Source organism: Coregonus lavaretus, assembly GCF_964263955.1.
Source record: "Coregonus lavaretus genome assembly, chromosome: 26".
NCBI classification, from domain to species: domain Eukaryota; kingdom Metazoa; phylum Chordata; class Actinopteri; order Salmoniformes; family Salmonidae; genus Coregonus; species Coregonus lavaretus.
In genome coordinates this window covers 29,900,681-29,925,367 of record NC_140013.1, presented here as the reverse complement: position 1 = coordinate 29,925,367, position 24,687 = coordinate 29,900,681, and the positions used below count along the sequence as shown (strand labels likewise).

General features: G+C 42.0%; 2 protein-coding genes across 2 annotated transcripts in view; one reads left to right on the top strand and one right to left on the bottom strand.

Annotated features, from left to right (window-relative positions):
- LOC311101897 (uncharacterized protein) overlaps positions 1–24,687 on the top strand; it is a 58,222-nt gene that overhangs the window by 18,523 nt on the left and 15,012 nt on the right. The gene's annotated exons all lie outside the window — the stretch shown is intronic.
- On the bottom strand, positions 12,455–21,262 carry LOC311101981 (uncharacterized protein; the record flags this gene model as incomplete). The annotated part of the gene is made up of 8 exons (XM_084143206.1): positions 12,455–12,469; positions 13,840–15,367; positions 15,618–15,901; positions 16,145–16,181; positions 16,270–16,417; positions 16,655–16,712; positions 17,040–17,218; positions 20,749–21,262. The coding sequence occupies 8 exons, from the start codon at positions 21,260–21,262 to the stop codon at positions 12,455–12,457; spliced, it is 2,763 nt and encodes a 920-aa protein (XP_083999332.1).

Sequence of the window (24,687 nt, the reverse complement as noted above, 5' to 3'; positions counted from 1 at the left end):
CGTCCTGCAGTCACAGAGCAATGAAGCCCTGTGCTAAGAAGAACCTCGCCACAACTCTAACATACGCCCACAGCTGTACACCTGCAGGCTACATCTCACTCACACACACAAGGACCAGCTGGGCCAGACCTCATGGGCAGGAGCCCCTGTAAGCTTGCCTAGTGTTGTGGCTGGCTAGTGTGTACGCGGGGCACATCAGGCCTGGAGTGTTAATGAGCCGTAAGCAGCAGCACAGATGAGAAGTGAGCTTTTCTGCATGGAGCACTCCTCCCTGATGTGGCTCTGGCTCTCCTTCAGGCCCGTGCGTAGGCGTGGGGCAACAGAGCCAGGATGTTGTTAGCCTCAATTTCCACTTCCAGGCTTCCCCAACAGCCAAGTGATGAACAGGCGTGGGAGTATGGTAAGGGGAGACTACACTGTTGCAGACCTAATAAGGAAACAGTTCGGTTCAGACCTGCATCCATGGTAAGGAAGAGGCTCATGGCCTAGGACTGCTTACTAGCTGGATCCTCTCTACCACTAGGGCCCCTCAGGGAGAAACCTTGGCCTGGGAATGAAAGTCCAAAAACAGAGGGTAGGAGAATAGTCAGCCGTCTGAACTGGAATGCACAGAGTCCACACAGGCCCATCCCTGCTTCATATCTTTCACATCCAGTTCAGCTCAGGGACTGTCCGTCCGGGACCAGAAACAGACAGTAAGCACTTTGTTTCACAGGCCGGGATTGGAATTCCTAAAAGGTCACGGAGCCATCTCTTCCCTTATGTGCACTTTGGCATAGCTGATTGACATTGTATACACACTAATGCACTGTGTGCTCATTACATGATTGGGGGAAACAGGGGGAAGGAAATGAACATTGGATGAGAGGAATGAGCCAAGAGAAGAAACGTAATTAAAGTGAGGCCTATTTTTCATGAAAAGAGAACTGTTATTGTCCCTAGATGGGATGTTTAGATATTCGCATTAAAGATGAATTATGTAAAAAAAAAAAAAAAAGTGACATAACAAATTTGACTCAATGATCTTCATGTACAGTGGGGAGAACAAGTATTTGATACACTGCCGATTTTGCAGGTTTTCCTACTTACAAAGCATGTAGAGGTCTGTAATTTTTATCATAGGTACACTTCAACTGTGAGCGACGGAATCTAAAACAAAAATCCAGAAAATCACATGGTATGATTTTTAAGTAATTAATTTGCATTTTATTGCATGACATAAGTATTTGATACATCAGAAAAGCAGAACTTAATATTTGGTACAGAAACCTTTGTTTGCAATTACAGAGATCATACGTTTCCTGTAGGTCTTGACCAGGTTTGCACACACTGCAGCAGGGATTTTGGCCCACTCCTCCATACAGACCTTCTCCAGATCCTTCAGGTTTTGGGGCTGTCGCTGGGCAATACGGACTTCAGCTCCCTCCAAAGATGTTCTATTGGGTTCAGGTCTGGAGACTGGCTAGGCCACTCCAGGACCTTGAGATGCTTCTCACGGAGCCACTCCTTAGTTGCCCTGGCTGTGTGTTTCGGGTCGTTGTCATGCTGGAAGACCCAGCCACGACCCATCTTCAATGCTCTTACTGAGGGAAGGAGGTTGTTGGCCAAGATCTCGCGATACATGGCCCCATCCATCCTCCCCTCAATACAGTGCAGTCGTCCTGTCCCCTTTGCAGAAAAGCATCCCCAAAGAATGATGTTTCCACCTCCATGCTTCACGGTTGGGATGGTGTTCTTGGGGTTGTACTCATCCTTCTTCTTCCTCCAAACACGGCGAGTGGAGTTTAGACCAAAAAGCTCTATTTTTGTCTCATCAGACCACATGACCTTCTCCCATTCCTCCTCTGGATCATCCAGATGGTCATTGGAAAATTCAGACGGGCCTGGACATACGCTGGCTTGAGCAGGGGGACCTTGCGTGCGCTGCAGGATTTTAATCCATGACGGCGTAGTGTGTTACTAATGGTTTTCTTTGAGACTGTGGTCCCAGCTCTCTTCAGGTCATTGACCAGGTCCTGCCGTGTAGTTCTGGACTGTTCCCTCACCTTCCTCATGATCATTGATGCCCCACGAGGTGAGATCTTGCATGGAGCCCCAGACCGAGGGTGATTGACCGTCATCTTGAACTTCTTCCATTTTCTAATAATTGCGCCAACAGTTGTTGCCTTCTCACCAAGCTGCTTGCCTATTGTCATGTCGCCCATCCCAGCCTTGTGCAGGTCTACAATTTTATCCCTGATGTCCTTACACAGCTCTCTGGTCTTGGCCATTGTGGAGAGGTTGGAGTCTGTTTGATTGAGTGTGTGGACAGGTGTCTTTTATACAGGTAACGAGTTCAAACAGGTGCAGTTAATACAGGTAATGAGTGGAGAACAGGAGGGCTTCTTAAAGAAAAACGAACAGGTCTGTGAGAGCCGGAATTCTTACTGGTTGGTAGGTGATCAAATACTTATGTCATGCAATAAAATGCAAATTAATTACTTAAAAATCATACAATTTGATTTTCTGGATTTTTGTTTTAGATTCCGTCTCTCACAGTTGAAGTGTACCTATGATAAAAAATTACAGACCTCTACATGCTTTGTAAGTAGGAAAACCTGCAATGTAAGTAGGAAAACCTGCAAAATCGGCAGTGTATCAAATACTTGTTCTCCCCACTGTATATACAAGGGCCTTTCTCTTAGAATACCATCAATTAATTCATGGAAGGGACACCATATAAAGACCATATGATGAGACAATGTTATAATGCTGAGATATGTCTTGCTGACCAATTCTTATCAAGGTACTCTTTGAAAACAGACAGTGACACTAAATAAGAAGGTATCGAAACATTCTCTAATTAATGGAAAATCAATGAAGAGATTCAAGCCTACAACTGCATTTTGAGCATTCTACTACCCATGACTTCTATAAAATATTTTGTCATTTTGGCCACACACATCAATATACAGTAATTTAACATCATTTATAATTTAACATCAGTATTCCAACAGTGTTGTTCACTGGAGCCATCTCGTCTTTTGACAACTCAGCTGCTCTAGGGTTCTGACTGCAGGGAGTACAGCTACGACCGGAAGTTACTTTTTCGTGGCAGGTCAGGAGAATTTACGTAGCAGGTTAGGATAATTAACGTGGCAGGTTAGGAGACTTAGGTTAAGGTTAGGAAAAGGGTTAGGGTTAGCTAAAATGCTCTCCTAACCTGCTTCAAAAAGTCACTTCCGATCACCCTTTAGTCACAACTCTGCTTTAGGGGGTATGGTGGGGTGGGGGTGAACAGATTCAGTTTCCATGACAATGCACCAACACTGCAGAGGTCATGGTTTAAAGAAGAGATGCACTGATGATATGACGATTCTGGGCTGATGCTGTGATGACCAATACTACTAGGTTGAGGTTCTTCTTTCTCATTAATCTAGTACATCACATTGGCATCCACCAACCTCTCTCGGGTAGCTTTTTACATTTACATTACATTTTAGTCATTTAGCAGACGCTCTTATCCAGAGCGACTTACAGGAGCAATTAGGGTTAAGTGCCTTGCTCAAGGGCACATCAACAGATTTTTCACCTAGTTGGCTCGGGGATTAGAACCAGTGACCTTTCGGTTACTGGCACAACGCTCTTAACCACTAAGCTACCTGCCGCCCCAGGTGCATGCATTACAACCAAGACAATTTAGGAATCTGAAGTTGCATACAACTGTGATTTAGACTTGTTCACAACACTTTCATTGTTTCTGGACACTGGGTAGATTTTTGGGAAAAATAAGCAAGGTTCACACAGAAAATCTGATTCTGACTATGAACTCCACCCTCATAAAGCCAACACATGCAATCCTATGACATAGAGCCCTCAAATTCAACTCTGGAACCCGAAGCCAGTTCCACTACATTTTTTCATTGTTCCCCTCTAATCAGGGACTGAATTAGACCTGGACACCAGGTGTATACAATTCATTATTATGTAGGACAGAAAACCAGCAGGCTCCGGACCTCGTAGGGTAAGAGTTACCCCTGACTTAGAGGCTTCTAAATGGTCTTAACAACACAAGGTGGATTTAATCCCTTATTACACTTTCATCAAACTGTAATAAGCCGAGCAGAGCCGCTAAGCCTGGGTACAATCACCACTCTGTGCATCAGAGTCCCTCTGTAGCCTCTGAAACCTGAGGCCCAGAACCTACCCAAACTGCACACAAAGTGCTGATATTCATTTTCAAAAGGCAAAGAAAAGGAGGTATGAGACAGTCTTATACCCAAAGTTGTACTGGAGCTGAGGGCAGTTGCACAGTGCGCAATGGCACTTGGAGCAGGTTTAGGCTAAATCCAAACCTCTGCATAGTGCAAACTCTGGTAGGCCTAAACTAGGCCTAACCCTTTTCAAGTTTATTTGTAAAACAGATTTCACCCAAAATAGTTTAAAGAAGGTTAAGAGTTTCTGGCGGCATTGCTTGCACTGCAGCATGGTTGCAAGAACCATCCCAAAAGAACCATCTGTTTCAGTCCCTTTCGTGGTGGTCTTTGACGACCAAAACAGACAAAGCTCAGTTTCCAATGGATGAAATTGAGACCCAGAGCTGCTTTACAGACATACCAGCTCTCAAGCAACAACAAACTTTCCAACAAATAAGCTGGAGCATTTTACAACCTTGATCTTACAATATGATAATATTGACTGATAATGACTCCTGATGAGAAACAGTTAGGGGCAACAGACAAGTGTAAAAACTATTGATGGACTGGATAGACTACCTGACCCAATGATTCACATAGCTTCAATCTCAAGTTCATTAGAGGAATCTTTGGCACCCTTAAAGGGATACTATAGCAGTACTGTACAGTAGCATATGCTAGTGTACCTGTAGCCTTCCAGTCATTGCACAAACGCTAGTCAGCATTGGCTCTCGGGACTACCTCTAACTTCCTTCACTCTGCACGCAGACACCTAAACAGCTTAATATTGCAGATAGATTGTAACTTCCATCAATGTAATTGTCTGCATCACATCCAATCCCCCATGTTTTTTATATCTATACTCCCCTTTATTACTTTTCAACCCCGCCATCCTTTCCCTACTTGGGGTAAATTAGTGAACAACAATACTTAGGCCTCTACTTCCAGCTTATACTTACTATCTACATTTTATGGACACAGTCAATTTTACAATAATTATATTTTATTAGTTTTTGCTCCTGAACTTCTTCTACTCTCAACCTCTCCGATCATTTTCATGATGTCCATCCGGTTTGCTTCTATATGCCATATCTTTCTAACTGTGCTCTTTCCCAAAAGCTCCCAACATACAACCTATATACTTACATTATTAGTTATCTTGTTATTATTTGTTGTTAGTTGTTATTAGTCCCATACTTCAACTCCATTCAACACCTCCCATCTAGCTCTTAACACCATCCATATAGGATTTCTATTTGCCATATATATTTCAACTGTACTGTGATGTTTTACAAAAGTTCTGAACCTTTCTATTCTCATTGCTTCTACAGATTGTGAATTAAAAATAAACATTTTTGCTAAAAGTATTATAATATTATTGATCGATTGACTATGACTTTTCAGATCACCCAGTAATGCTATCTGCAAGGTTAGCTCCAGGTAAATATTGCAATCCTTCAGCCATTCCTGGACCTGTGTCCAAAAACAAGCTACAACTGGACAGAACCAAAACAAATGATCTAATGATTCTGTCTCTTCACAGCTAAATCTGCAGAGCTGGGAAGATTGTATCCCCCATATAAATAACATTATATTGGTAGCAAGAATTTTATATAATAATTTAAATTGAAAGATTCCAATTTTTGAATCCGATGTCGTTTTGCGTGTCAGTTCATAAACACTATGCCATGGGATCAGTACGTAAAAAATCTCTTCCCAACTATTTTGCAATCTATATGGGACGGCTGTCAATCCTTTGGTCCTTAAATGAAACTGATATACTTTTTTATTTATTACAGTTTTCCTTAACCAATTATGTTCTTTAATGTAAGGCCGACAGACAAGTTCCTTACTTTCTCCCCTTTCCACTTTCCTCTTCCATTTTTGCGGTAAGGCTGCAATTATTTGGTTGTAATTTTGGGTAGAGCAGACATTTCCATATGTTTTTGTTAGCTGCATGTGTGACATAACTCCACCAGTCCTACCGATGATATCATTTACGAAGCTTATACCTTTTTTAAACATTTTGTCAAAAAATTAAGGTTTTTTGTCAATTAGTATATTTGAATTTAACCACAATATTTGTTGCATTATTTGTTCTGTCGTTTCTGGAGGATTAAATTGAAATTGCAACCAACTTTATATGGCTTGTTTTAGAAATAGTGATATTTGGGAGACGATTTCCTTTTCAAATAACTGAAAATGAGTGGTTGTAATCTGAATAAAGGGAGAAAGGCCATTCTTGAACATTGGGTGAGACAATCTTACTAATTTGCTTGAGAACCAGTTCGGATTTAAGTATAACTTTTGTATGACTGAAGCTTTTAGTGATAGGTCTAATGCTTTAATATTTAATAATTTCTGTCCTCCGAATTCATATTCATTATATAAATAGGCCCGTTTAATTTTGGCTGGTTTGCCGTTCCAAATAAAATTGAATATTTTTTTCTCATATAATTTAAAAAACTGTTCGCTAGGCGTAGGCAAGACCATAAGCAAATAGGTAAACTGGGATTCATGTTGCTTTTTTATCTTAGTATTGAGCCTTTACCTCAGAGCAGAAACATGGCCAGGTTGCAAATCCAGATTCCTCAGACAGACAGTAACATGACTGTTGGCTGACAGCATGCAACGAGTGTGTGTTCTTCATTCTTTTCACTGCATGTGACAGACCTTGCATTTTAATCAGTGCATGTTGGAGTCACACCTCTCATTTGTTTACAGTTAGCTATGACTCCCTAGCTGGTACAGTAGTGACATCTGTTCCCCAATTTACTGCCAGAATTAGCCAATATTAGACGTTATGTGCAACCTCTCCTAACAGTCCGAGTTAGCTATACCAACACCCAAAATCGAAGCAACATGAAAATGCATGTTTAGTTGGCTAGCTAGCTATCTTAGCTAGCTAAGTACATGGGAAGCTTACTAGATAGGTAGTGTTGATAATCACAAGTTTACTGGAGAACTGAGACCAAGTAGAGACTTTGGACAGGGTGGATATGGTATAATAAAGGCAGTTTATTCAGAGGTAAAGATATCTGGAATCGCGTGCACGGACTCGTTCGTCAAACTCTTAGGGAGCTATCTGAAGAGAGCCCCGAAACATTGTGTGCAGACATTATATGCAATAAATGAAGTAGGTTGAATCTAGTAGTTCTGATCTTCTGATTGGTCCTGATGAGTTGGGCGAGGTCCCCTCCAGGCTAGTGTCACTGTTGCATTGGCTCTGAGTCGGGTTCTCTGTCTTCAAATGTTCAGCCTAAAAGAGGGGATTTTGTGTGTGTGTGTGTGTGTGTGTTAACAGTGATGATGTGTGTGTGTGTGTGTGTGTGTGTGTGTTAACAGTGATGATGTGTGTGTGTGTGTGTTAACAGTGATGATGTGTATGTGTGTGTTTGTGTCAAGGCAGAACTCGTGAGTTGGAAGAACTGAGAGGCCTATGGCGTGGGTGTTGTCCTTGGCCACCTGCTGACAAGGCTGACAAGATAGGACCCTTTTGTCCATTGTTATTGGATAGGAACAGAACTTATAACCAGCTCCTGACCTAAATAGATCTTAGCACAACATTTTACTCAACATATCATATTCCATATTCACTATAACAAATATATTTACTACGACAGTAGCTAAAAGTAACTTGCACTTTTGTTACACATCATCCTAACAGATACAAAAATATTTGTCCTAACGTAGTAGTTACTTTGTCTATAGCTAGCTAACGTTAGCTAGAAAGCAGGCTAGTATGCACTTTGCAGTGGCAGAAATAAGTTAACTAGTTACCTGTTCAATCCCTCCAAATGCTTCACTGCTTGCAGTTGCAGCTAACTAACTACTCCCACTTCCAACTCATATACAATATAATATTACCTGCTCGTCGAATCTATTTATCACGGCCTGAACCCATTCCACTGGTTTATGTGCCGCCATGGCCGAGCAGATGGAAACCGCGAATGACTGCTTGCAATTCCAATACGAATGTGGAGGTTCGTGGCGATGTTAAGCCTGAAATAAGTTCCAAAACCGCCGTCTGAAGAAGACAGTACGGGTTGGTTATTTTCCCCTTTGAGCAAGCTTTACCATGCCACACCACCGGATGTCATCCCAGTGAAACCGATGGGGAGAGGAGATTACTGAGCAAAGATGCCCGTGTGTCGCTTGTTGATGTCGAAGGTAAGAGCAAAGAGGATGCACACAAACATTGGCCATATAATATAATGTTGTAACATGTAACTAGATAGCTTGACTTGCTACCATATGTTAATGAAAATATCTAACAATATTATTACATGTAATCCAGGAGTTTTTGTTTGAATTCTGGTTCTCCTCTCACAACACAAGTCACTCAGAAAAGCATCTGTAGCCAGTAGCATGCTGCAGGTACATTTGGCATTTAAAAAAATCTATAGCTGTGCTACAGAATTAATCTGTTATCATAAAAGTGTATTGCAATATTCAGTCTCTTTTTGCCACACACACCCTCTCTCTCACTAGAGACAAATGTGTAGGCTACTTGTCCAGAGAGGTTTGTGCTGTAGAAGTGGATCTACAGCAAAAGTAGACCTTTACTGCAATCTACAGGTCTAAGGTCACACTAGCATACAGAAAATGTAAATGTAGGCTATCCACAGAAAATGGAAATGTGTGTGTGTCTGTTTGAGAAGTTAAACCAGTTCATTCCCTTGTCACTGAGTGTCCTGCATCATGTATTTTTTTATTACTGGTAAATTAAGTATGGTTTATTTTACAGTACATTTATTTTAGACAGAATCACTTATATCTGGTTGAATGTTGGTTGTGGGACATATCTGAAGTACTGTGTGTGTTCCATTAATCACACTAATGCCAGGGTCAGTATGTGGATACATTTACATTTACATTTTAGTCATTTAGCAGACGCTCTTATCCAGAGCGACTTACAGTTAGTGAGTGCATACATTCTTTTATTTTTCATACTGGCCCCCCGTGGGAATCGAACCCACAACCCTGGAGTTGCAAACGCCATGCTCTACCAACTGGGCTACATCCCTGCCGGCCATTCCCCTCCCCTACCCTGGACGACGCTGGGCCAATTGTGCGCCGCCCCATGGGTCTCCCGGTCGCGGCCGGCTACGACAGAGCCTGGATTCGAACCAGGATCTCTAGTAGCACAGCCTTAGACCACTGCGCCACTCGGGAGTAGGCATGTTCTATACAGTATTCAGGACAACATTACTCTATTTAGCATACACCGTGACTATGACTGCATAATAGACTAACCTAAAAATACACATTATTTTCTAATAAATGTGTTAACAGGGGAATATACAGTGGGTGAAAACAGTATTTAGTCAGCCACCAATTGTGCAAGTTCTCCCACTTAAAAAGATGAGAGGCCTGTAATTTTCATCATAGGTACACGTCAACTATGACAGACAAAATGAGAAAATAAAATCCAGAAAATCACATTGTAGGATTTTTAATGAATTTATTTGCAAATTATGGTGGAAAATAAGTATTTGGTCAATAACAAAAGTTTCTCAATACTTTGTTATATACCCTTTGTTGGCAATGACACAGGTCAAACGTTTTCTGTAAGTCTTCACAAGGTTTTCACACACTGTTGCTGGTATTTTGGCCCATTCCTCCATGCAGATCTCCTCTAGAGCAGTGATGTTTTGGGGCTGTCACTGGGCAACACAGACTTTCAACTCCCTCCAAAGATTTTCTATGGGGTTGAGATCTGGAGACTGGCTAGGCCACTCCAGGACCTTGCCCGGGCGGTGTGTTTGGGATCATTGTCATGCTGAAAGACCCAGCCACATTTCATCTTCAATGCCCTTGCTGATGGAAGGAGGTTTTCACTCAAAATCTCACGATACATGGCCCCATTCATTCTTTCCTTTACACGGATCAGTCGTCCTGGTCCCTTTGCAGAAAAACAGCCCCAAAGTATGATGTTTCCACCCCCATGCTTCACAGTAGGTATGGTGTTATTTGGATGCAACTCAGCATTCTTTGTCCTCCAAACACGACGAGTTGAGATTTTACCAAAAAGTTCTATTTTGGTTTCATCTGACCATATGACATTCTCCCAATCCTCTTCTGGATCATCCAAATGCACTCTAGCAAACTTCAGACGGGCCTGGACATCTACTGGCTTAAGCAGGGGGACACGTCTGGCACTGCAGGATTTGAGTCCCTGGCGGCGTAGTGTGTTACTGATGGTAGGCTTTGTTACTTTGGTCCCAGCTCTCTGCAGGTCATTCACTAGGTCCCCCCGTGTGGTTCTGGGATTTTTGCTCACCGTTCTTGTGATCATTTTGACCCCACGGGGTGAGATCTTGCGTGGAGCCCCAGATCGAGGGAGATTATCAGTGGTCTTGTATGTCTTCCATTTCCTAATAATTGCTCCCACAGTTGATTTCTTCAAACCAAGCTGCTTACCTATTGCAGATTCAGTCTTCCCAGCCTGGTGCAGGTCTACAATTTTGTTTTTGGTGTCCTTTGACAGCTCTTTGGTCTTGGCCATAGTGGAGTTTGGAGTGTGACTGTTTGAGGTTGTGGACAGGTGTCTTTTATACTGATAACAAGTTCAAACAGGTGCCATTAATACAGGTAACGAGTGGAGGACAGAGGAGCCTCTTAAAGAAGAAGTTACAGGTCTGTGAGATCCAGAAATCTTGCTTGTTTGTAGGTGACCAAATACTTATTTTCCACCATAATTTGCAAATAAATTCATTAAAAATCCTACAATGTGATTTTCTGGATTTATTTTTCTCATTTTGTCTGTCATAGTTGACGTGTACCTGATGAAAATTACAGGCCTCTCTCATCTTTTTAAGTGGGAGAACTTGCACAATTGGTGGCTGACTTAATACTTTTTCCCCCACTGTAAATGAAGACAAAGGCTATCAATTCAATGCAAATATTACTGTATTAAAGGAAATCGCTGTATTAAGCCTGCGTTGAAGACCGTTTGAATGGCTTGGATAGGCCTATGGAGATGGCAGAAAACATCCTGATTAGAAGGGAAGCTTTGTGAGGCTTCTCCTGTTGAGAGGTGGAGGGAAGATCCTCTGGGAGTCCAGATGTGGCAGCATGTGCCACTATGCTGGGCACTACAGAAGAGAGAGAGTTGACATGCACTTTAATTTAGAAATTATGTTATATTGTATTCTTAGTTTCAACTCATTACTTTCACAAATAAATGAGAACCAGCATCTTGAGGTTTAGAAATTAGAAATCATTTTACATAAGATCACTATCGATAATATATAATGTACTGTATATAGGGTTTAATATTTTTGCAATAGCATCTTTGTACACCAATATCTCAAACAGTAAATGTCCTGCTGTATGGACTTACACATGCTATCTTCAGCAGTAGTCTGGTCTTTAGATTCAGAGTGGCAGGAATTCTTCTTGGAATCCTTCTTGTTCCCGATCTTGAATGGCTAAGAAAGAGTTGAAAGACAAAAACATGTCAAAACAACAGTCACAGCTGAACAACCTCATGGTAATAACAAATCACATCTTACACACCAGCACACCAAGATTTATAAATGGTTTTGGAATTAATGGATGGTTTTACATTTTCTCGAAATAACATTGTTTACTCACATTGACACAATTGTTAACTTAAATAAGTTTGATGTACCTTTAAGTTGATTTTCAGCCTGGCAAGCCTTTGTAGGAAAGACAGCTTCCCTCTGGTAGCCTTCACATCCTCAGCCATGGGAAGAGCCTCAGGCCGGGTGGCTTCGAAATATGTTCTTGAGGCTGCCCTTGATGCCTCGTTACAACTGTGGAGAATCTCCTTGCTCAGAGACTTCACAAGAATCCTACTGAATGTAGAGTCCTGAGTCGACACGGCCAGTTGGAGGATCTTCTCTGAGCCAAACTCCTTCAACAGATGTTTGTAGACGGTGCTGTATATTTTATGACTCTTCAAGTTCTTGGGATAAGCTTGGGTCTCAGAGCAGCCTGACCATGCACAGAAGGCAGCTATAACTTTTGGAATCAGGTCTTGTGATGTGCGTGTGACGTCAACTGGGTACAGATCAGTTTGGGTTTGGATTTTTGACAGAAGTCTCACCACTAACATGCTGATGAGGCCGGTAAAGTCATCATCACCGCTTAAGTTATCAGTGGATGGGGTTGAAAGCGAGACATCTTTGACAACATCCGGACTGGTTGACTTCTGATCACAAACAATGCTCTGAGCTACACCGGAACAACTGGTGGTATCTCTTTCCTCAGCATCTATGTTGGCCTCAAAGCCTCGTGCAGCATTGGAGGTCTCACTTGTTGCCATGCTGATGGCGGGAAAAGATGGCAGAGGGGAGGACTTAACACTCAGTAGACTGCCTATATCAGTTACAGTTCTGGTTGGAGATGACTCTCTGCTTTGTGCATCAGAAACCACAGAGTCCATGACCTGGCTTACCATTACTTTGTTAAACAGACTGACTGTGTCACTAAATGCTGATGTAGACAAAGAGCATGAAATCCTATCTTCAGATACGCTAGCCGTCACACTGACTCTCTGAGCCCAACTCATTGAAGCTAAAGATGGCACAAGGCTAGGAAGCAGGAGACGCTTCACAGACTCCTCTGCAAACAGCTGAACCAGCTCGTAAGCTGTGGGTTTCCCCAACTTCTTGTCATTCCTCTTCAGTTTAGTAAGGATTGTATGGGATGCACTCTTTCCAGCCGCCACTGTCAGAACCAGAGGGGTCAAGTTACTCTCAGAAATGATGCGGTTGACTTGGTGAGTAAGATCACAGGAGAGAGCACCAATCCTATCCTGAGATATGAGCTCCTCAAGTCTTGCTATTGCAGCTGTTAGATCAGGGTGGGATGCAACCTCCCCTTCTTCCTCTGGATATACATCCTTTAAAATGGTATCCACTATTGCAGACATGCTTTCCCTGGCATTACACACTGATGTTTTTGTCTTAGTAGATTTGCCCATGTCGATGACTGAGCATCTTACAATGGGCTGAGTAGTACTCGCTGGTAATTCAGAAGGGATGGGAATTCCAGGGAGTGCAAATTCCCACTCTGACTTCTGTGATCTGGCAGATGAGGATGACAACGAGGAAGAAGGACGCTGTGGTGCTGGATAGACCAGTTCCTCATCACATTCACTGCTTACCTTCTCAATATCGTCCAGGATCATTCCAACCACATTCTCTATTTGTGAAAGCTCTCCTGCAGTCACCATTTGGTCAGATTTTGACAGCTCTTTCTGAATTGAAACCAGAATATGGCTGAGGGTATTTTTGGCTTGAGCCTTTGTTACTTTGGCTTGCTTTCGCCATGTGAAATAATTCCTAATCTTTGTCTTCACATTGTGGTAAATAGTCTTTGCAGTTGTCCAGATCTTCTTCTCAGATACTTCCACACCAGACTGGGAGCCTTCGGGTGCGGCCTCAGTGTATTCTGAGGTTTTTTCATAACTCTGTTGAAGCATAGAGTCTGCCTGCCATAGAGTAGTAGAAGACTCTGTGCGTGGGAAAAGGCTCTTTATGTCATTTGTAATTGATCCAACGATTTCAAAAGCAGTTAAATCGGTATGCCTCGAGGAAATTGTTGATGTTGCTGGCAACATCTGAGAATCTAGCTGGCTGGAACTGACTTTGCTGGGAAAGCTACTGATTGATTTGATCAGTATTTTTCGCACTTTGTTGGTAGCGTTCATCTGGAACTCTTCACTGGAGAGCTTCTCAATGACTGAGGCTGGAGTATCTCTTAATCCCTCCAACGCAGAGGAACCGGACACAGGCATGTCTTCTAGGTAAGACATGACACCGTCCAAAAAGTCATAGACTTCAAGGGAGTTGTAAAATAAACTCTCTGCAACAGATGATGTGCATTCCTGATCTGATCTATAGATGTCCACAATCTGGGACAAGACCTCTTTGGTGCAGGGCACCAGGTTTGAATCACAGAGAGACAGTAATGGTTGAGAGTTCTCACTTTGGCATTTACGGAGAGCACCAAGTCCTATTGAGTTGACCTCTTGCAGTATTGCCTCGCTCTTACAGGTTTCAGGTTGCTCTGGTGTTTTCTCTTCTACAGAGCCAGTTGAATCACGTCCATCAGATAAAGAAGATGAATTGCATTCTGATATAGGAGATTCACTCCTACATGGTGAAGGCAAGCTCAGGATTGAAACAGGCAGATCACTGGAGTCAGTGTGCTCCAGAAGCACATCACTGGAGTCAACTTTTTCCATAAGTTCTTTCCCTTGGACTGGAGTTCCACCCATTGTGAGGAACAATGTATTCAGCTTTGCCTGAAGCCTGTCGCAGAGTCTACGAGCTACATGGAAGGGTTTCCTCTTTGTTGTACAGTGTCCTACTTGGGGATCTCTCTGGGTGCTTGTTGGCTGATCTAATTCAGCATGCTGCACAATGTCCTTGACATCTTCAACAAAGTTATCAATTATTTGTGATGCCTCAGAATCTACTTTGGTCTGTATGAGCCCAGTGGCCGCAGAATCAAGGATCCTGTCAGATGGGCCAGATGCATTCGTCAAGCTTGGAGTGGTACTAAACGAATGAGAAGGTTGAACCATACCAGAGATACCGCTCCTAAACCTTCTCACAAGAATTTCACTCACAGCCTTTGAGGCTTTGGTCTTGAACTTTGCACCAAACAGAGTGCCAAGATTTTGCGTCATTTCATTGCAAGATGTACATATTATGTTCAGCTCCTCTGGAACAGGAGAGTCTTGAGCATCCAGGTGCTCCACTGCAAGGTCACTGCCAGATGCCAACATTTTAACTTTCACAGCCACTTCTCGAAGCACCTTAGCCAATTCCGGATCTTCTTTTTCCAATTCATCCACCATGTCTGCGATAACAGTCATCACCTCTTCTGTTGCAGGTGGAATGCACGACTCTAATTCAGAGGTGGAGCTCTGGTCCTCTGGAGTGGCATGATCATCAAAACACTTCTGGACCATGTTGACCATCTGTTCAGCGGCCTGGGTACCAGAAGCAATAGGGGAGGACCGCCCTGAAATGGCTCTGCTGATAGTCATAGAGAGGGCCAAGTTAAGCTGTTTGACCACCACCTTGATAAGACCAACGGTCAGCTCAGGTGGGCAAGAGGACAGGATATTATGGTCAGAGAGTTGCTCCTGGACACTTTTGATGATTCTGTCCTCTGGCATTCCCAGGTGGACTTTCACTGAGGTCTGGGAACTTTAAAACGAACAAACAAAGCATGATAATTCCTGTCTGAACTTGGCAAATCGATCAAGCATTGTAATTTTAGTATTCTAAATATTTACATGTCCTTTTGATCTCTTTTCATGCTCATTAATTCTAATCTGCTCAAAGGTTGATACATTACATTCTGTACTACATTAGATAGCATAAAATGCATTGGCTAACAAACTGGGATAGATGAGCTAGGTGAAATCCATACATGTAAACCTTGAGGGGAACATACCTCTTCGAAGAGGGTGTTAGGGACCTGAGACGTTGAGCCCCTGTGCCGCCCTTATACAACTTCTTCGGCAGATATTTAACTTCCTGGATGAGCTCCAGTCTTTCCTGATCAAAGGCTGTAAAGGATCTTGCACTGCCGCCCCTCTTGGTTGAGTCAGTTTCGTCCTCAGCAAAGCCCGTCACCCCCAGTACGCCGGCCAGGGCCGGCAGCAGGATCTGCAGGGTGCTCTGTGTGATGAAGGTTACAATTGTCTTGCACAATTTGGCAAGCTGTTCCTTCGTCATCTGTTTTGAACAAACAGAACAAAAACAGGCTTTTCAATGGAACTGTGATGTAAAGTATTCTAGATCGAACAGAATGCATTTGATCAACATTGTTATTCTTGTCTGTGACTGAATTCAAAGTTTGATGAAGTCTGACAGAGCAATGAACATGAGTAACAGAATATAACTTGATGGCTAATCCCTCTCTCTGAATTCAACAGATTAATGACACATCAAAGGTCAAAGAAAGATGGAGAAACTTACAGGTTTTTTTTGTCCTTTGTAGATCACTTGCCACTGCCTAGAAAATAAAAAAGAAGTGTTTTAGTTAGTGTTTAGTTCCCACTGCATAAGAGTTCATAAATGTTGAACATGTGAAGTTAACATACTCATCAGTAAGATTGCGCAGGAATGAGATGAGGATTGGGTAGGAGTACTCCATCTCATCCTTGTTGCCTGGGCCAAATGCAGCCTTAACTGCTTTCGTCTCCAGGAGCTCAATTACAGATCCTCTGTCCAGGTGTTTATTCCTGGAGACTAAAGATGTGATTGCCGTAGAGGGAGTAGAAACAAAATTAAAGAAAAATCTGACATTTTATCTCTTAATACTCTGACTTAACTGTTTTAGGCTTTTACAATAGGCCTATTTGAATAAAGCTATCTATGTAACCTTTCTTACTGATTACAGTAGACTACAGTTTCATTGAAAATGGATAACACAACCTGCACATCACAGACAGAATAGAGAACCAATATAGTAGGCTAATCTCTGACCTGCATCGTTGTTGGTGCCCTGCTTCCCTGACTTCTTGCCACTACTCTTCCTTTTTGCCTAGGATAGAACAGAACAGATTGCAGATCTCAAATGATGGCAGACATGTTACACCAGGGCCTGTATACATAAAGTGCATCAGATAAGGTGTGGGCTCAACCTTGCCCAAATAATCGTATTCATTATGATCTCAAATGCAAAACTGATCCTAGATCAGCACTCCTACTCTGAGACACTTTATGAATCAGGTCAAAGCAGCTCTTAAAACACGTTTTGAAAACGGGTGTATTATTATCATAGAGATATATAGATCTCTATGGTAGTCCTGCTATCAGGTGCAGAGGGCAGCCCAGTAGGCCTATGTGCCCGGTCACTCCTGCTTCTTACCTTCCTTTCCTTCTTGGCCTCCTTCTTGGGCGGGGCCACCGGTTCTTCCTCAACAACTTCCTGTCCTTCCCTCTGAGGATCACCCTCCTCCGTCTGTACTACCTGAAGGACAGACATTCCAATAGGTAATAATAGGTCAACGTCAGAGTAGATCTTTGCATAGGACATCATAAATAGAGCTACAGCCATATCAGAGCTAAGCTGGTGATTGACTTTATAGAGAATGGTACATCTGTTTTGCAATATATTATAGCTTTTTACAAGAAATATCAGTTTAGATGACTTTTTTCTTTCTTTTTTACTTTCCCCCAATATTATATGAAGTCATTTAACCTACATTTTCTTCATCCATTCAAGCTATTTTATATCTCGAAAATCATTCAAGTTGAGTTCAAGTCGAGTGTGCAGACAATATTGCAGGCAGGGACTGTAATTTTGGGCTACATGCTACGTCATGGAACGTTAGACCTTTATGACATCACAAATAGTATTTTTGGGAGGAGCGCGGGAAAGGTTACTTGCCCATTCAGTAGGACTAGCCAATATTGAGAGAGATTTCCCCGTCAAACGTTTTCGATAGCCTACCCCTACGCCTTCAATCGAACAATTACACTGCCCATAATTTCATCACTCTCCGCAGGTCAAAACCAATCATTGGTCAAAAGACAGAAACATGTGGTTCTGCCTTTGCAATATTGTCTCTCTTGTGGGTTTATTTAGGTACGACATGTAGGCATACTGTGTAGGATCCAGTTGATTGGTCTGTCCTAGTCATTAGTAGCCTTAGGTCGAACCAAAAATCTTAGACGCTAGTCAACATCTTCTAGGACGTATTTGTTAATAATATTCATTTCAATATCGTTCTATTCTTTGATTTAGTCCCAATCAAAACCAGCTTTTCAATCAAATCCTGTTATTGGCTGCCAAACCCCACCAAATATGTTATTGTAAGCCATACCGTAGCGAGAGAAAGTGAGAGCTGCAACGTGGACTCGTCCCGTGGCTTCTACGCTTGTATTGACCTATGCAGGGGCACTAAAGCCCGGGCCTGCGGGTGGAGGCAGTAGCCTACAACGCTGAAGGCTACACCGTTTCATTTTATTAACTCACTATATTTACCTTGTCTTCTTCATCCATTTCGATCACCTGCACAATCTTACTTTAATTGTAAGTGTTTATGTTGCCTACGTCATCTTGTGATGCTGTGAGCTAACAAATATAATTTATGCAGTAGGCTAGATAGGCCTGGGCTGCATAACACTGTTAATCTGGGAAAACATAAAAAAATAAAAAAAATGTGTTTACAATGCAAAAATAGCGTAGGTCTACTATTCAAGTCCAGACTAAAGCCACACCTCTTCACACATACTGACCCAGAATCTACATTGTCTTAGCTTTAACCTCTGTTAAATTCACTTCCCTGGTTAGTCTGTCATCATGTTTAGTGTTCTCCATGGTTAGTCTGTCCTTATGTTTAGTGTACTTTAATATAGCCTACTTACTTATTTTAATGTTTGATTTTATTGCTTTTTATCCTGCAGATTTTCTTGTGTATTTAGAGTGACTTTGGGTGTCTTGAAATCTGACTGCCCCTAAATTAGATTGAAAGCTGAAAACTTGTTTGCCCACATTTTAAAGGCCCAGTGCAGTCAAAACTATTTGATATCATATTGTACAACAGCTGATAAAAGTGTTTTAAAAAATGTGATTAGGGTTACTTCCTGATAGTTCTGGTTGAAAATACAGAGCATGTTCCTCTGCCCAGGCCTTGCTGACACACTCCAGATCTGGATAGGTATTTTGTGTGTCAGCTAACCACATCATATGTTATAGCAATCTGTCAGTCGATGACACAGTGGATGACTTGGCACACAACCATTGGTTGATGCATGCAACAGCTGAGCAGGGGAATGTGACCTATATCTACATGGGACACACTCTTTTCACAGCACTTCAATGCAAAGCGATTTTCGTAGCAGGTTTGGAGAGCATTTTCGCTAACCCTTTTCCTAACCTTAACCTCAGGTTCCTAACCTGCAACGTTAATTATCCTAACCTGCTACGTAAATTAACTTCGATATTGAAGTGCCATGAAAAGAGTGTTTCCCATATCTATACAGCACCTTCTAATCAGCAGGTTTGCATGGGCGGGAGTTTCGGCTTTCCATGGTGACATCACCATGTGTAAATTGGTTTATAGACCAATGACAAAGAGAGTTCCAAGCCTCTCTGCCAATAACAGCTAGTTTTCAGTTTTCCCCTCCACACTGACCACTCCCAGACAGTCATAGCAAAATTATTGGTTGAGAAAAAATGTATATTACAGTAAGGTACTTAATTGTTACCCAGAAATGATTCGATATTGATTTTTTAAAAACGTCTGCTTTGGGCCTTCAACAGATATCTGCACTACATACTCAGAAATAACATATTTTTACATTTTAGAATGTATTTTATCAAGAAAGTAAGTTATACATGTATTTTTTTTATCTTACTCTTAATTACAACTCATTTATTTGGCTGTGGTTCATTTGATTTTCAGCACAATCCTGTTTGATAAGTTATAGTATTATAGTGACCTCTTGTGGTCAAATTTCAAACTCACAGCTTAACTAATTAAAATTGAGGTTTTCCATACCCTGTCTTATCAAACAGTGCAACATTTGACTGATGAAATGGCATTCTCCTAAAATTCTTACACTTCTAGATGAGAAATACAAGTCACTATTCCAATACTGTTTGATTCTGCCGTTTTTTGAAATAATATGAACAAATATGAGCGCAAATGTCTGAGATTGAGACACCAACTATTAACATTTCAGTTAAAAACCCTTGGATAATTTCAACATTAATTACTTAACATCTATACACATACACACCATGTAAATATCAATAAAAAGAGGCACACATGCTACAAATAGTTAGTGACTACCTACCAGTTAATCAGATTAGATTATTATGAAAAATAATATTGTTATGAGAGACAAATTGCCTTTAGACAACATAAATGACTGCGTCTGGACACAGGTCAAAACTACTCTGCCGAGCTCAAGTACTCTGTCAAGCTCAAGTTACCAGCTATGTATGGTTTCAACAATTACAAGGAGTTATTGAAAAGTATCTTACAAACATTGTTTGAATGTGAAAACTTGTCAGGTTTTCTGAAACAGGTGTATTTGTATTGAAGAACCCTGAGATTGTGGACAGTAGGCCTTGTGTGAACAGGTGGGAACAGACTGAAGATAATGACTGTAAACTGAATGTATACAATTTTACAGAAAAACGTTTTCCTTTCTCTGTCTTTCGAAACTCAGGAACAGTTTGAATATTCTTTATGTAATTTAAACTATGGTATGGATGATAAAGTTGAATCTTTCTCTCTGAATCAGGAGTAAACTTTCATTCTCCCAATTTTTCCCAATGCCCAATCTGAGCAACCTACGCTATAAACCCTGTCTTTCCCATTATTATTTCAAAAGTGGAAAATGCTACAATCGATAATCACACATAATGGGCATTTCACAGCCAAGATTTCTTGATCCGTCCCATCTTGGCCAGTATAACCTTCACCCGGTCCCTCTCTTCCGGAGTCCTCTTGGAGGTGCACTCCACAGTAGAGTCGGTCTCAAAGGAGATGGCTGGGACGTGAGTGAGCAAGTGGCCCCCAGCCTTCTCCTGGGCCATGGGCGTGGGAGTCTGCAGGACCAGCCTTCTCCTGGGCCATGGGCGTGGGAGTCTGCAGGACCAGCCTTCTCCTGGGCCATGGGCGTGGGAGTCTGCAGGACCAGCCTGCCCCTCAGAGAGTGTTTGAGCTGCAGCAGCAGAGGGTTGTGGTGGTTGTACAGCCCCACAGGGTCGCTCTCGGGCCGGAAGCAGGTGGAGCAAGCGGAGCACAGTACGCAGAAGATGTAGACCCAGCCCAGGTAGTGCAGCACAGGGAAGATGTAGACCCAGCCCAGGTAGTGCAGCACAGGGAAGATGTAGACCCAGCCCAGGTAGTGCAGCACAGGGAAGATGTAGACCCAGCCCAGGTAGTGCAGCACAGGGAAGATGTAGACCCAGCACAGGTAGTGCAGCACAGGGAAGATGTAGTCACCAGCAGGATGCGGAAGATCAGCAGCATGGTCAGCCAGATCTTGCCGATCACTGTGGAGTGGTTCTGCACCTCGGATAGGAAGCGTCCGAGAATGGACCAGTCTTCCATGGTTTAACCAGTCTCCCATGGTTTAACCAGTCTCCCATGGTTTAACCAGTCTCCCATGGTTTAACCTGGGGGGGCTTGAGAAGGGACAAGGGTGTGAATCACAACCTCCCAGTCCACTACTACCTAAAACAGTACAATAGGAATGATTTAGACACCAATGTTAATTCTATGTAAAGGAACATTTTCTAGTGTTTTGCAAATGGCTTCTTATCTGATCTACGATGGTTGTATTGAAACTCACAATACAGAAAACCTTTTAATTATGTTGAATAAATACATTTCCCAGAAATGTCACTCATTATCTCATAACTTCTCATACAGCTGTTGATACACGAGAATGATAGAGTATGCCCATATCAATGAGGGGAATACAGTGCAAATTGTAACAGCAGAAAATACTGTTTCCCCTTTCCGTTTATCATAACAATTGAAAATGCAAACAGAGAAGAACAATCCTAACAAAATAGTTAAAAATCCACTCAACCCTGGATAGTTTGTCTCTTTCCAATGCAAATCTGTAAAAAATGCTTTGCCATGTAGTCCGCATTGGCTATAATTAATATAAGTGCTGTTTAATGGACGATTTGAACGGTGTTGAGCCTGGTATGGGAGAATGAGCATATTCAGACATATTCAGCCACTCTATCTGAAACTCTCATTGTGCTGTGGGGATACAAAGGCAGCCAATGTACAGTTTAACAAAGATTTAAAAAATACAATGGGAGGCACCTTTTCTGAAGAGCCGGGAATAGTCAAACAATAACTGCAGGGAACTAACTGGAAAAGGAAAACAATACCAATTTATGCAAAGCTTCTGCTCTTCGCCCGTTTCAAAAAATACAATTTTGATAAATATTTCGCACTTTTCCAGACTATGCTCAATCAATCTTTGAATTAAATGTGATGACAAAGTAGAGGAATCATCCAGCAGTTTTAGGCTTATAGTCACCAGTTATGACTACAGCATTTGTCTTTCTCTAGGCCACTAGCCTTAGTGCTTTGCCCCATCCACTTATAGGCCTGATCTAACACAGAGATACAAATCTCACAATACATACAGTTCACTAAAATGGTCTTCCAGGAACTGTCTGGACTAAACAGGACTGTGGTATCCCTTCAAATGGTATTCTGAAGACCCTATAAGCAGCTTGCATCAATGATGTATGGATCCAATCCAAGTCCACAGATTAAACACACAGAACAGGTTATATCTCCATTAAAATAAGTATGTTTAGAGTCTATCCATCCACTTGAATGTCCATCATGGGATCCAATGTAAAGACCAAGCCTCAGTATCCTCCGCAGCATCCATGTCTCTGCTTCATCATGGTGTGGTCCATACACTGTGGCTTTGGAACAGAGGACATCAGGACCATTCCCCTGCAGTTTGTGAGGGCACGAATTCAATTGTTACTTTGTGTGGTTGGGCTGAAAGGCTGGATTAGGTCTGGTCCGTGTGTGTGTCATATGTAAACTACAGGGCAGCCAGTGCCAGTGGGCCAAATATGATAAATAACTGAATGATTGATCGAGTTCATCTAAATTAGAATATTGAGGAAGCATCTGGCTTTCTGAAAACACCAACCTGTTAAAGACAAAGACATTGCTAACTAAGCACTAAGGATTGTCATGCCTAGAACTGTAGACCCATTGATAATAAATAAACCCTTTATAGGACCTATAAACTGTAGATGCTTCAGAAATTATTTATACGCAAATCTCATGCAATATAAAGTGTTGCACTATTGAGTAGACAGCTGATGTACCTACTGTAATGTCATGATGAAAATAATAATAATGTATGCACTCACTAATTGTAAGTCGCTCTGGATAAGAGCGTCTGCTAAATGACTAAAATGTAAAGATCATGTACCACTTAGCAGATCAGTTTATGTATGTACATTTTTTTTTACATTTTAGTCATTTAGCAGACGATCTTTTCCAGAGCGACTTACAGTTAGCGAGTGCATACATTTTTATTTTTTTTTCATACTGGCCCCCTGTGGGAATCGAACCCACAACCCTGGCATTGCAAGCGCCATGCTCTACCAACTGAGCTACACGGGGCCCAGTATAGGTAATGGCTTTATTTAAAGGGCCAATGCAGTCGTTTTTATCTCAATATCAAATCCTTTCTGGGTAACAAAGTACCTTACTGTGATTGTTTTCAATTAAAATTGTCAAAAATAAACTAAAATAGCTTCTTAGCAAAGACCAATTTCTCAAGCAGGAATTTTACTAGTACTGTGTGGTCTGAGTGGGGAGGGGAAAATGTAAAATGAGCTGTTATTGGCAGAGAGGTTTGGAACTCTCTTTCTTTATGGTCTATTAACTAATTAAGTGTTGACACCAGGCAGGCCAAAACTTCATCCCACCAAAACAGGCTCAGATTTCAGGCGGTCTTTTCGAACAGCTCTTACACTAAAAGGGCATTATCATCATTTGCACAGTATTATTCCAACCACATAGTGTGCCTTCGGAAAGTATTCAGACCCCTTGACTTTTTCCACATTTTGTTACGTTACAGCCTTATTCTAAAATTGATTAAATAAAACAATTTCCTCAGTAATCTACACACAATACCCTATAATGACAAAGTGAAAACAGGTTAAAAAAGAATAATATATATATTTAAAAAACAAAACAGAAATACCTTATTTACATAAGTATTCAGACCCTTTGCTATGAGACTCGAAATGTAGCTCAGGTGCATCCTGTTTCCGTTGATCATCCTTGAGATGTTTCTACAACTTGATTGGAGTCCACCTGTGGTAAATTCAATTGATTGGACATGATTTGGAAAGGCACACACCTGTCTATATAAGGTCCCACAGTTGGCAGTGCATGTCAGAGCAAAAACCAAGCCATGAGGTCGAAGGAATTGTCCCTAGAGCTCCGAGACAGAATTGTGTCGAGGCACAGATCTGGGGAAGGGTACCAAAACATTTCTGCAGCATTGAAGGACCCCAAGAACACAGTGGCCTCCATCATTCTTAAATGGAAGAAGTTTAGAACCACCAAGACTCTTCCTAGAGCTGGCCGCCCGGCCAAACTGAGAAATCGGGGGAGAAGGGCCTTGGTCAGGGAGGTGACCAAGAACCCGATGGTCACTCTGACAGAGCTCTAGAGTTCCTCTGTGGAGATGGGAGAACCTTCCAGAAGGACAACCATCTCTGCAGCACTCCACCAATTAGCCCTTTATGGGAGAGTGGCCAGACGGAAGCCACTCCTTGGTAAAAGGCACATGACAGCCCTCTTGGAGTTTGTCAAAAGGCACGTAAAGACTCTCAGACCATGAGAAACAAGATTCTCTGGTCTGATGAAACCAAGATTGAACTCTTTGGTCTGAATGCCAAGCATCACATCTGGAGGAAACCTGGCACCATCCCTACGGTGAAGCATGGTGGTGGCAGCATCATGCTGTGGGGATATTTTTCAGTGGCA